General features: G+C 44.6%; 1 protein-coding gene across 2 annotated transcripts in view; it reads left to right on the plus strand.

Moving 5' to 3' along the window:
• Positions 1 to 12925: 12925 nt before the first annotated feature.
• Hspa14 (heat shock protein family A (Hsp70) member 14) overlaps positions 12926 to 13432 on the plus strand; it is a 37753-nt gene continuing 37246 nt past the window's right edge. For both annotated transcript variants that reach the window (XM_004861766.4, XM_087207057.1), the window contains exon 1: positions 12926 to 13064. In XM_004861766.4, coding sequence (XP_004861823.1) covers positions 13008 to 13064 — 57 coding nt within the window. In that variant the 5' untranslated portion in view covers positions 12926 to 13007. The remainder of the gene's footprint in view (positions 13065 to 13432) is intronic.

The raw sequence follows: 13432 nt of genomic DNA on the forward strand, positions 1-13432 counted from the left end.
AGAGAAAATTTATAAATAGCATAACCACAGTCATTCTTCCAGTTAAGTCATATGTGACAGTCAGATTAAAAATATGAAATCATCCATTCATCTTCATTCTTACCCCAGTGACCAATAAAACCATTTAAGTGGCCTTTTGTTTTTTCAATATGGTATTTCCTCATGAAGGCTTAGGTTTAAAATAAAGGCATTTAACCAAAGCACATCATAGATGTTCATTGCTTTTTTCCAAGCATTATAGTGCATAATTTCCCTGCCTCCAGAAGGAAGAGCTATAATTTAGGGAGCACCCATAAGTATAAGTTAGATTCAAATAATTAATACTACTATAAAAACAGGAAAAGAAAGTCAACTTGTGTATTTTCCAACCATAAACAAGTGAAAAAGAACTCTTCAAAATACAACAATAAAGTATCACATTCTAGTTCAGTATACTATATATTTTTGCCTTACAGAGAAAGAAGATGGATTAGAACATTGCTAATAGTCAAACTAGTTTCAAGAAAGCACAATTCACAGCTGCTGCATTCTAGATGCCTGAGGCACTCTAGAGGTAAGTGCTGAGGACTGCATTTCCCAGGGATTTCCAGAGAACTGATCTCTGTGACTGCAATTAAAAGATCCAAAAACACATCCATTACTCTTTGTGCTGCTGGACAAAGAGTTGACCTACATCCTCCTGCATCTCACCTGACTCAACAGCATCTCGAAGCTGTGTGGAATTAAAGGGTCCTCCGGAGATACTGAGTCACCCAATGAAAGAGATGCCCTATCACTGTCCATAGCTGCCATCCCAGGACACACTGCACTCACTGTGTTTACTGAATTCCAGTCAGCTTAGGTCATTTTTGTTTGATTATTTTTTATAATTCCTTTAAAAACCGAAAGGCATAGAGGGTAAATGTGCCTGCTTCCCAGAGGTCACTTAAAGCACTGATTTCCAAAACAAACAGTTGGCTCTGAATTTCTCAGCCTAAATATTACATCAAATCCAGGAGTCAGTGAATCTGAATCATCCCTGTTTCTGTGGAAAAATCACTAAATGTCACTGCTGCCCATTTCCTCACCTATGGTACAAATGGGCCAATACTTATCATGCCTTCTGTAAACTTCTATAAGAATAAAAAATCTTTTTAAAAAAAAAGCACCATTCAGGTTCAACTAATATCTGCAGACATGTTTCCCCTATGCTAGGCACTTTCCTGTGTATTTTACTTGCATTTTAAAAATTTAATCCTCACAATAACCCTAGTAAATAGACAATTACTAGCTACATTCTCAGAATTAAACACCAAGGGCCGAGAAGCTGTGTGATTCTCAGACAGCACAACTGACCATAAGTAGAATAAGACTCAAATTTCAATTTGCCACTCTTTCCATTTTCTTATACTCACTGATATATACGTATATACGGGAGGCTATAATACTACTAGGATTTTCCAGTGGAATGAAACTTTCGGGAATAACTGGCAAGCTGAATCAGAGAAAGCAGACTCAAAGCATCATTTTCAAAATCTGAGTCTGAACCAGGCTTTTCAATATATGCTGTTCAAGGTCAAAGTGCTTTAACACTATGAACTGCTCCGGTGAGCAAAATGATGCTCATATAAATGAAATCTGGAAAGGAGAAAACTCTGGGTTCCTTTCTGAAAAAAACAAGGCACCTATTCATCAGGATTAAGGAAGGCTAGAGATGTGTAAGTGTTTAGCTGCCAGGGGAAGACTTAGAGGCAAGGGGAACACCTGAGTTCCTGGGATGTAGGCTCACATCTTAGCATCTAGGAGGTGAGCAAATTTACTGCCTGCCAGAAATTACACAGCCCAAGATCCCTCAGAATGTATTTATAGCCACTCCGTCACTAAGAAGCCAACATTTGATCTGCTCTTTCCAAAATAGGTTTTTAAAAATTCAAAAGGAAAAAGGGCAAGCGCCCTGCAAACAACATCTTCTGCAATTGATTGTGGCCTGCAGCCAGAGGAAAGCTAACTGTCATTCTGGTTGCAAAGTCCAAGCAGGCAGATCCTGGGGGCTTGTGGGCAGGGCTGCAGGAAGGAGGAAGAGCTGCTCCCTTGGGTGTCTTGGCTCTTAGGACCTGGAGAGAAGCCACAGCGGAGGCATCTCTTTGGAGAAGGAAGGCAACTCGGTGAGCACATTTCCTCTGTGAATATTTAGTGCTACCTTGGCCTGTGCTCTGGGAAGACAAGGGGCACACATACGCACACGCGCATTCACACACACGCATGCACACGCATGCACACACACACACACACGCACACGGAAGCAAAACACCCTGAGTCCTGATTCTGAGGCTCCCTGGATCTTTTCAATGTCTAGGAGCCTGTGGGAGGTAGAGGTTTCAGAAAACAAGGCCGGAAGTCCTCATGAATGACAGTAATGCATAGGCCAGAGTCATCCACAATCACTCATCCACGATGCTGACATCCAAAAGTTTGGAAAACTGTATGTTCATCCAGGTAACTCATTTGACAGCAAGCTTAATGTGACATGAATTCCTCTGGTCACAAAACTTGCCCAGATTTATAAGAAAGTGTTTCAGGGCTACCACCTCACACTCCTGGCTGGGGGGCATTGTGTGCACAGTATCACACCTTCCCAGCACCTTTCTTGCAAAATTATGAATTTCAGAATATCTTGTGGCACGAAACTTGGCGATGGATTGTGAGCCCAAATCCTGTCTTTGTGGGGTTTTTTCTTTCTTCCTTTGTCCTCATTGTAGGTTAATCTACCTATTAGTCAGTGTGCACAGTGAGTTTAGAGAATCTTCACGGGCAGATGTAGAAAGACACTACTTACCACTCCAGGTCTGTTAGCTTTCAAAGGTGAACATCAAGCTTTGGAAAACCACACCGCATAGGCTGAGTCTCGCACACCAGGTCACCGTGACCCTGGCAGGCAGCTGTCAGAAGTCTACACAGAGGACCTAGGACAATGGTCCCCAAGTTTGGCTTCACATTGAAATCACCTGGGAAGCTTTGAAAACCTGGACTCTTTCTCCCTCCTACTCCCAGAAGGAACTGGTCCAGGTGCAGCCTGGTCTTGGAGAGTTTATATGTTTTGTGTTACTAGAAAAACATTACTTTGTGAAGAAAAATAATGATGCAATTAAGTTCCTAACTGTAACCTTTTGTTGACACTACAAATTTAAAATCCCCAAATGGAAACAAAAAAGGAAAAAATGAAAATAATTGATAATCATAAAAATTTCCTAAACTCAAAATGATAACATATCAAAGGAGATTTTTCTTTGGGTAGAACTGTTTTATTTCAAACACATCGTGAAATAGTGGCTACCTGACAATCACTTCTTTTGAATAAGATGCAGAAGGAAAACTCATAGATATCTCCATAGAAAAGACTGCATCAAGAGCTACACAAGCCCATATATAGAAACTTTGGATCACAAAATTCTCTACTTTTTTTATAGAGCTACTAATTAAGCATTTTCTTACTTTTTTTTTTTTTTTGGTACCGGGGATCGAACTCGGGTCCTTGCGCTTGCGCAGCAGGCGGTGGAAACCACTGAGCTAAATCGCCGGCCCACATATTTTCTTACTTTATAGGCCAAGCTGATTTGGTCTAAATTTAAAACTTTAGTGGAATGTGGATTACAAATTATCCACACTGAGATAAAGCATTACAGCTTTCCAGGTGTGCTGTAAATGTTCTACTCATCTCCCGTGCGTATTTAAGAAGCTAATTAAAGGCTCTCCTGCTTGGAATTTCTGAAATCTAGACTACATCAGGAATAATGTCTGTCCCAGAATACTACCGTTTACATGGTGATGTTCTTTGTTGTTTGCTTTTTTCTTTTTTTTTTAGCTCTCATTTTTGTCACTTTTGACAGAATGTCTGGCTTCTAAATCCTCTATATTTACGCACGTGGGGTAAAAACCATGAATAATGCATAAACGGACAAACAAGTGCACAATGAAGGGAAACGAGATTTAAAATGAATCCGAAGTAGGAAAACAGGAGCTGCTTCGTGTCAAGCCAGAAAAAGAAGGAAAAGCATGGCCCACGCCTGGAGGGCGCAGGTGGCAAGAGGGCAGGAGGTCACTCCGGCTCTGATGGCCTGGGCTTCGCCTGCCTTCACGGAGGGAGAAACGCACCCCTGTGGCGGGCAAGGTTTGCGGTCACAGACTGTCCCCCTCTTCCCCGGCAAACCATCCTGATCCTGTCTGGGCAGCAGTGATCCCAACCGAAAGCTGCTGCTCGCCGGATCCCTGGCGGCCGCAGCCGGGGTTAGTGGGCGCGCGTGGTGCCGGCCTGAGGCTGCGGCAGCCGCTTCCCTGCAGCCTCCCTTCCGGGCTGAGCAGTCCCAGCAACCGGCTTGGGCTGGATCAGGACGCCCCTGCTGGGGTGCGAAGCAGACTGCAGGGCTGGGTCCTGAAAGGCTTTGTGGAGCTGCCAGGGCCCCTGGGGAAATCCTTCTCCAGTGATCTGCGGGGCTGGGGAGAAGAGACTGCGTTTCTCTTGCTGCCTTCAGGTCTCTCCGAGCCGAGCCGAGCCGGCCGAGACTGGCGGGAGGCAGCTGGTGTCTCTCGCTGGACCCAGCACCTTGCAGCTGAACCGCGGCTCCCAGAGGAGCAGCAGGCGTCTTCTCCCGCCCACCCTGTGCTTTCTACGTGCAACTTAAGACGTTTGAGAAGCACTGATGGAAATTCTCTGAAACACCAGACTAAACGTCGTTGATTTGAATGACTGCCAAGCAGTATTCCCGTTACCTAGATTTATAAACCGAAAAAAGAATGACACAGAAATATGGCCCAATTTTGAGATCAGACAGCTAATCTATTATTTTCAAATGACAAGTTTCTTGGTAATACTCAAAATGCAAAAATAAAAACAAACAGAAAGGTTACATAAATTTGAGGGGGAACTAATTTTGGACTTTTTAAAGATATAATTCAAAATGAACTAGGTGCTTTACACATGATGACCAAGGGGCCAGAATCCGCAAAGAATAACTATTTTGGGCCACTGATTACCGCAAAGCTTTTTATTCTCATTTCCAGTTACATACCCTAATATGCATTATCTCCTTCAGAACCACTAATTTTCTGACAAGTTTGGTTACATCCTAACTTCCCAGTTGAAAATTCATTCACCTCCGCAGCATTGAAAAGTAGACTAACTTTTCTTTTCTTTAACACAGGCTCTCTCTAAATTGACCATGCTGGCCTTGAATCCACAACCCTCCTGCCTCAGCCTCCCAAGGGCTGAGGTTACAAGCATGTGCCACCGCGCCCTGCTAAACGTGAACACTGTATATTACTTTCAGTGTATGCTTGTGGTCTGGAAAGCTTTTCTCCGCTCCCAGAGTGGATCCCCCTCAGTGCAGTCAGTCTTTTCAACAAACAAGGTATTTGGCATCGGTCAACCTTAGCTACTTTTCCAATGACTTTCCGGAGATATTTTAGATGATTCACATGCAATAAAATGCCCAGCTCTTACTTGGACTCCTGGATGAGTGTGACAGTTGCACTGATCTCCACCCACTCCAGATTTAGGGCATTCCTGCCACTCCGGAAAGTTCCAAGGGCACACCACTCTGGGGTCATCCCTGCCTCCACTTACCACACAGCGAAGACCACTCTACCATGGCTTTCTTAGGGTCTTGTTGTAGTACAAGAGATTAACCCAGGGCCTTTGCACTGAGCCACATCCCCAAGCCCTATTATTTTTTGAGACAAGGCCTTGGTAGGTCACTAAGTCGCCCCAACTCTTGACCCTCCTGCCTCAGCCTCCCAGGTGCTGGGATCACAGGAGTCTGCCACCACGCCTGGCAGAAAGTTTATTTTTAAAAAACAAAACATTTTTATTACGTTAGGTAATTATTTAAATAAGCTAACTATTAACTATTGTTTCTTTTGTCTTCAAATAATGTGTTTAATGTTAGAACTGTACAAACAAGGAGTTTGTGAGCATTGTCTCCACTCTTAGAATCGGTTTCCTCTGTCAATTTTCAATAACTCACTTTCCTCAAGTTGAGGAGGTAGGCAATGGCAACTCACACAGTCCTTACAAGAAAATTATGAGAAAGGCACTCTGAGGTTTTAGTGCCCTGCAAGGGTAAAGTAGCAATAATAGTCGTCGTTTTACTCACAAACCTATCAGAATTCTGAGGTACTTTATTAAGAAAAGGCGGAGACCCAGCGTGATGCGATTCCTGGTTCACGCTGACCCAACATGCCCATACCCTGCAGTGTCATTCTCTCCTCAGTAATAGCCCAGTGTCCCAGCAGCCAAGTCACAGGTCTGTTTTGGGGGGCATCCCCGCATATTTGGGGGCCAGTTCTTTGATCAGATTCACGTAGTCGGTCTTTTTCGCGCAGCCCTGAACCCCTACCCCCAGCCGTTCAGAATCCGTTTCAGCTCTGCTATTCTCATCTTCCAAAGACCCATGGAAACCAAGTCCAGTTGCTTTTCTAAACACCAAAAAGGAAAAGGCACAATTGAAACACAAAACCAAGGCTGAGGATGTACCACAGAGGTGTGTACTTACCTAGCACACACAGACCTTGCACTCAATCCCCAGCACTGCAAAAGAAAACAAAAAAGAAACTCTACGAAACGCTTTGAAGGCACGTGTTCCAGCTTCTCTGTGCTCCAACCTGGGACAGTTCCAGTTTCCATGGAAACTAAGACCTATCCAAGGAAAACCTAGTGTACACTAAACCCTCCCTTCTGGTGGGTTCTACAGATGCAACCAACCACAGATCAGAACTACTGTTGATGCAAACAAAAGTGCATCTGCACTGAACATGTACAGACTTTGTCCTGTTACTGTCTCTAAATAATACAACTATTTACATAACATTTACATTGAGTGAAGTATTGTAAGCAATGTGGCATGATCTATGATTTGAGGAATATGGGAGGATGTGCCCAGGTTCTACCCAAATTCTATGCCATTTTGTATAGGGGACTCAGCCTCTGAAGAGTTTGGTATTCTGCTCACAGAAAAGGTCATTTGGGCCTTGATCTTCGTTATCTGGTCTCCTGCAGAAGATAGCTCTTGGGAAGTAGGAAGAACACACTCACATGTGAAGGGGAGCAAAGGAAGGGGGTGAGGGGAGGGAAGGAGGGAAAAATGGAAACAGAACTTGTGTAAATGGGAAGGACAAGAAGGTTTGGAGGGAAGGGAGGGGAATGGGAAAAAAGAATTAAGATATATGCATGACAGTACACATTCTGAGAAAGTTGTCATTATGTGATTTCATTGTTGTGGGAACATTATAGAGGGTACGTATACAAATTTACAAGGTACAGCCTCCTGAGGCTCTTTGGCATTGCCTGCCGGTAGCGCTGCTGGGCTACAAGCATGTAGATTATTAACTATACTAAATTCTGCAGGCAACTTTAACACAATGCTAAATATTTATCCAACACATCTAACCACAGACAAAGCACAATAATGATACAAAATATTTTTAAAATATCACACCATTGATGCAGCACTCAAGACTGGGAGCAGCTCGGGGTGAGTGACTGAGGGGGGAAGGTCGGAACCCAGGACAGGGCTGCGCATTGCTCTGGGCTATAGAAACTCTATGGTTAGGCTAAGTACTTGAAAAATCATCATTCTCTCCTCAATAATACAATAACCTTAGCTTACTGTTATTTTTATTATTTACATTTTTTCAAAAACTATTTGACTCTTTTGTAGTAGCACTTAGTTTAAAACATATTGTACAGAGGGCTGGGGACTTAGCTCAGTGGCGCCTCACCTGCCTGGCAAGTGCAAGGTCCTGAGTTTGATTCCCAGTACCAGAAAAAAACAAAAACAAAACATTGTATAGCTATACAAAAATAGATTCTCTACATATCATATCACCTCTCCACCTTCCCTCCAGGCTCCCATCTCCAGAGTCTACTTTCCTGTTTCCTACCACCTCTTTTATTTTGCTCTTTAAGTTATTTATATATCACATTTGTTTCATACTAGAGAAAACACATATTTGACCTTTTCCTTTAGATCCTTATTTTATAAGTTTTTATTCTATTAAATTTGTTTTTATTTTTTAAACTTCTTCATTAAAAACTAAGATGCAACTACACACGTTTTCCAAAGACTACACGGGGTCAGAATCATCAATATTAGTGCCATCCACCTCAATATCTTGTCCCTTGGAAGTTCTCTAAAGACAATGGCATGCATGGAGTGGTCAGCTCCTGTGATGACAATGTTTTCCTCTGGAACCTCCTCAAGGACCTTCCTGAGGCTGTTTTACAGTTAACTTTTAACAAGTAGAAAGCAGGAACTCTAAAATAATGGTAGAAATTATAGTATAGTAAATACATAAACTAGCAACATAGCCATTCATTATCAAATATTATATACTGTACGTAATCCTATGCACCGAAACTTCTACAGGATGGGCAGTGCAGCAGGTGTGTTCACACCAGCACCAGCACAAACATGCAAATGTAATGCCTAGTGTGACCATGACAGGAAATCATCCAGTGTGACAGGAAATCTTACTGCATTACACTCTCATGGAATTGTTGTCATGTTTGCAGCCATCCTTGACTGAAATGTCCTTAAGTGGCACTAGACTATAAATCTAGAGATAAGGGTGAGGTCTAGGATGACACCTAAATTTGTAATTCATCACCCTCCCAATGATATGAGACCCAGAGTAGGGGGAGATAGTGAAGACTCATGGCCTCAGGTCTCTTTCTCATGAAACTCTAACGTTCCGAAGATGGGAAGAAACAGGAAAAGACTGAAAGCAGCAGCCAGTGAGGCGGGCTGAGAACAGAGGGCCAATGTTAATGCTAAAGGCAAAAGAGGAAAATGTTGAAAGAAATGCTGTGTCATCCACGGCATTAAATGCTATCGACAGGAGTGTGAAAAATGAGATCGCTCTCAACGTATATTTTGCTGTGAAATTAAATTAGCAAATATATTAAGTATGTAAAGATGCCTGCTGTTGTGATCAATGCTCTACATCAGAAACTAAGACTAACAGCCACCTCTCATTCTTGTCTTCCTGCAAAGGAACCCCAGTAGCCCAGTGCCATGTAGCTCTTGTCCTGTTCCCTCAGTGTATTTTTATATGATTTATGTACCTCAACTGTCATTCTGCTAAGTTTCATCTAGAAGATGAGCCAGGACTTCTAACTTGTGCTTTTAACTTGTCTAAAGAGTTGATTTTCCAAAAGATATGTGAAATTCCACATAGCACGTATGCATCCATTTGTCCAGCAGCCAGAGTGCCCACTGTATGCCATGGACTGTAGTAGCTGCTGGAAATGATCTGGTGAGAGCCGCAGTCTGGAGTTCGAAAGACTGCCCAGTTTGGAGGAGACCAAAGCAATTACTGAACCGTATGAGAAGGGCGCTAGATACTACGGTCAGACAAGGGGCAGGAAGCTACCTAGAAGACACTGGGAAATTACTTAGGGACACTAAACGAAGAAAGAACATGATGACTCTCCCAGAGGGATAGCGAGGAGGGAAGGTGCAGGGAAGAAGGATGGTATATGACAGTAAGGAGGCAAAATGGTGAGTCTGACTGTAAGACCTAGGGCCTTACCAAACGCTCCAAGGAGCTGGAGTGGAGCACACCCGGGAAGGAACACACCGGCCATGTTGGGAAACAGACCTTTACTAGTCTGGCCAGACGGCACTCCCGAAGCAAAATAGCTCAGAGAGGCACCTGGCTCAGAGTCCGAGGTTGTTTTATAGGGGGTTAAGGGGGGGGGGGTTAACAAGTGGATTCACAGAAAAAAAAAAGAACAAAGGTTAGTGGCTCATTGTCACATGCTGATGTTCAGCAGACATCCTGACTGACAGTTATGACCACCCTGTTTACAGATTGTCCTATAGATACTGGGCCCCGGGACATTTGGATTTAGGGCAAACAGATGGCTGAGTAACCTCGCCCTATTACTGATTGTCCATTGTCCCGAGGCAAACACACTCCAACCATCAAATTTGCAACAGAATCTAGGGGAGTAATTAACTTTTGAATCACACAGTCCCACATGACAAGGCACTGGACCCAAGGAAGGAGAAAGAAGCAGAGAGTCCATCAGCAGGTAGAGGGGATGGATTCAGTGATTGACTGCCTGTGAGGGAGAGCGGAGAAAACTAGAATTCCAGCTGGTTGACCAGGTGGCTGTCCCATGTTGACACTGTAAGGGTAACAGGCTTGAGGGGGATGAAAATGGGGGAGATGATGACTTGAGTTTTGGCTGTGTTGCATTTGAGGTATGAAGATATTTAGTAGTGCAGTAGAAAGGTCTGGAACCTCTAGAAAGAAGATGGTTTGGATAGATTTTGGATTTACCAGATTGTTAGGTAGGTTGATTCTGATTGCACTAAAAAGTGTAGCCATAGCTAGAGGATTAGAATTCCACGAAGATACCTTGAACAAGCAGGCACAAAGACAGGAAACAAAGAAAAAGGGAAGAGCAGTATCGGGACCATCAAGGGAAGAGTTGCTGAAGGGAAATAAGTCAATGGTGTTGAAGTAGGACTTAAAGAAAAACAAGTCCTTCCCAGCCTGGGGCAGTCCCGACCCCCCCCCCCCCCCATTACCCTTTCTCCCCTGTAGCTGTAACTCTTTCTTCTGGTACAGATAAAATGGACAACTGTCCTGCAAACAGTTTATGACACTCTGTTCTCATATGATTCGTAAGACACTGTGTTCTTTCAAGACAAAGTTACAAAACTGTCTGCCCTTCCTCGTCCTGTTCTGGTAAACTCACTTGCTCCACCACTAGAAAAACCACCCCCTTCAACAAAATGTATAAAAGCTGCAACTTTTCTTTGTTCAATACTCTTCCTTTGGACAGGAGTCCATTGAGCTGGTGTACATCTTAGACCTGGCATCCTAAGTCCCATTGGTCTCTCGGAATTCTACAACATTCCTACATGCCACAAGGAAGTGCAAGTTCATTGCCTGAACTCACATGGTGAGAATAACCTCACCATGAATCACCTAACAAATTAGGAACTCCAGGTTTCTGGCATGTATCTTTTGCTAAAATAACTTCAAATAACTACATTCCTTTATGTTGTGAATTTTTGTTTATTAAAAACAGTCCCATACATGAACCTTCAATTATTATAAAATAAATACTATTTTAGAACACTCCCAATAATATAATGCTTTTAGTGATCCAGAAATATTTGTTTTCCAGTAAGCCTCACATGACCTAAATGCGGAGCTCACAAACTTAAATACCTACAGGGACTAGACAAGCCAAATAAATGAGTACAAGCATTAATTCTAAGTGGGAAAACCACACACAAACACACAACAGAACATGTCTTTCCTGCAAAAGAGCAGCTAAGCCATTTCTCACTGAATGGTCATATGGGCCAGTCTTACCATGTTTTCATGAAAAGCCAGAACTCTCAATTTTTATATGTAATCTTTTATATGTAATTTTAAAATGTAGGCACTTAAAATTTTTCTTTCAAAATACTTTGTGATTGTTAGGAGATACTTCGGTAGTTCTAAGCTCATAGACGTGTTTTACTTTTGTTCTATTAAATAAAGGATAATATAGCACTTCAAGCGTTACATTGAAGAGAAATTAAGTGGGCAAAAAAGTTCATAAGCAGTAATAAAGCAAGATCTAGAATCTAGTTGCTTCAAAAATTTCATTCTCTGTGATTATACAGGCTCTTTACTTACTAAAATATGTACAAAGGTTTGCCAGACAAACAAGTTAATAATCACAACAGGTAGTAATAAATTTAGGAAAGACAAACTTCACACTTAATACAGATGCTCTTTCTCGTCTGAAATGTTATTTATTTATTTTTGGTACCGGGGATTGAACTCGGGACCTTGCGCTTGCGAGTCAGGCAGCGGAACCACTGAACTAAATCCCTGGCCCCTTGAAATGTTTTTAGATAGAACTTCCAAGAAATTAATTTCCAATGACTCATGAAATCAATTGTGCATACTTTACAAATGCTGTTTTAAATGTATAGGACACAGTATCTTTAAGCAAAACGGTAATTTAGTGAGACTTCATAGGAAGTTTGTAAAATAACATCAGGTAGATCTCTTCAATTTCTGGAGAAAAGTTTAATTATTGCTGATAGAAAGCTGACTCCAATTATTAAGACTTTATTTCATAAGACAGACTATATCAGTTCATTCGTTCAACATATGCTGTGAGCCCACAATTTCCTGTTCAGTGGAGAGATTCCCAAGTTCAAAGGTCTATTTAAATTAAGTATCCGGACGTCTAAAAGGTAGGGGCTGGCACAGCTAATTCTCTTCTTTGCTCTGGTCAACAGCCCTCTAAGTGACGTACGCCGATTTTGCAAAACACAGGTCCAAGCCCCAGGAGGCGAGGCGGGGCAGCCCCACGAGCTGCGCCTGCAGGCGCCGGGGAGAAACTCGTCGTTCTGGCCCAGCCCTGCTCCTCGCGGAGCTCGAGTCCTCCGCCGAGCAGCCACCTGGACCTGCCAAGTCCTGAGCAATGTTAGCTGCGTCCTGGTCCTGCGCCGGCGCCGGGTTCGAGACCCACAGCCCAGCGCAGAGGGCCAGCAGGGTGGCCGGGCTCGATCCCCGCATGCTGAGCCGCAGCAGAGCCGCCGCGCCGCCCACTCCGCCGTGACCCGAGGCTACCACAGAGACCTCTGGAGCACAGCCCAGAGCCTCGGAAGAATCTGCCCGGAGTTGCTAGAACCAATGACGCAACTCAACCGAGCGTTTGCATTGGCTCTCACGAAAGAGACACCGAAAGGGGTGGAACGAAAGAGCCTCTTCCCGTCCCTCCACTCTTGGCGCGTGCGCACTACACACGCGTCGTGAGGCTTCAGGGAAGCACGGAGAGACTCATTAACGCTATTCGCTGGCTGGTCGGGAGGAAAGGCGGGACCTTCACGCCGATTGGCGGCGATGCGGACGGCAGTGGGCGGGCGGGAACGTGAGGTCTCCGCGTTGGCTGAGGAGGCTTTTCGGCGGCTCGTAGCCTTCGGCGCTGGGGAGCGGCTTGTCGCTGCCGCCTCATGGCGGCCATCGGCGTCCACCTGGGCTGCACCTCAGCCTGCGTGGCCGTCTATAAGGTGAGGGCCTGAGGGCTGGGCCGCGGCCTCACGCCGGGCGGGGCGTTGCGGTCGCAGGCCCCCGAGGGTCCCGGCCGGAGCTGCGGGCGGCGTCGGCGAGGCCTGGGTGGCGGGTCCGGAGCGGTGGCTGGGCCCTCGGGGCTCCGGGCGTTCGCGCCGTCCCTGGCCCGCGTCGGCGGTGTGGGGCGGGTTGCGTGGAGGAGGCGAGGGAAGGAAGACGCGTGGAGAGGAGCGCGGCCGGGTGACGGACTGACGCCCGCTGCCGCCGCGTGCGGAAACGCGGGTCTGAACCAGCTGCCGACTCACGGCGCTCTCAGTAAACGAGGCAGCCTTCGCGGAATGCGGGCCTTCCGTAAGATCTGGGACGT

This window comes from Heterocephalus glaber, unplaced genomic scaffold (assembly GCF_053883595.1).
Source record: "Heterocephalus glaber isolate CG9 unplaced genomic scaffold, H.glaber_assembly_v1.0 deba00000738, whole genome shotgun sequence".
Classification (NCBI taxonomy): domain Eukaryota; kingdom Metazoa; phylum Chordata; class Mammalia; order Rodentia; family Bathyergidae; genus Heterocephalus; species Heterocephalus glaber.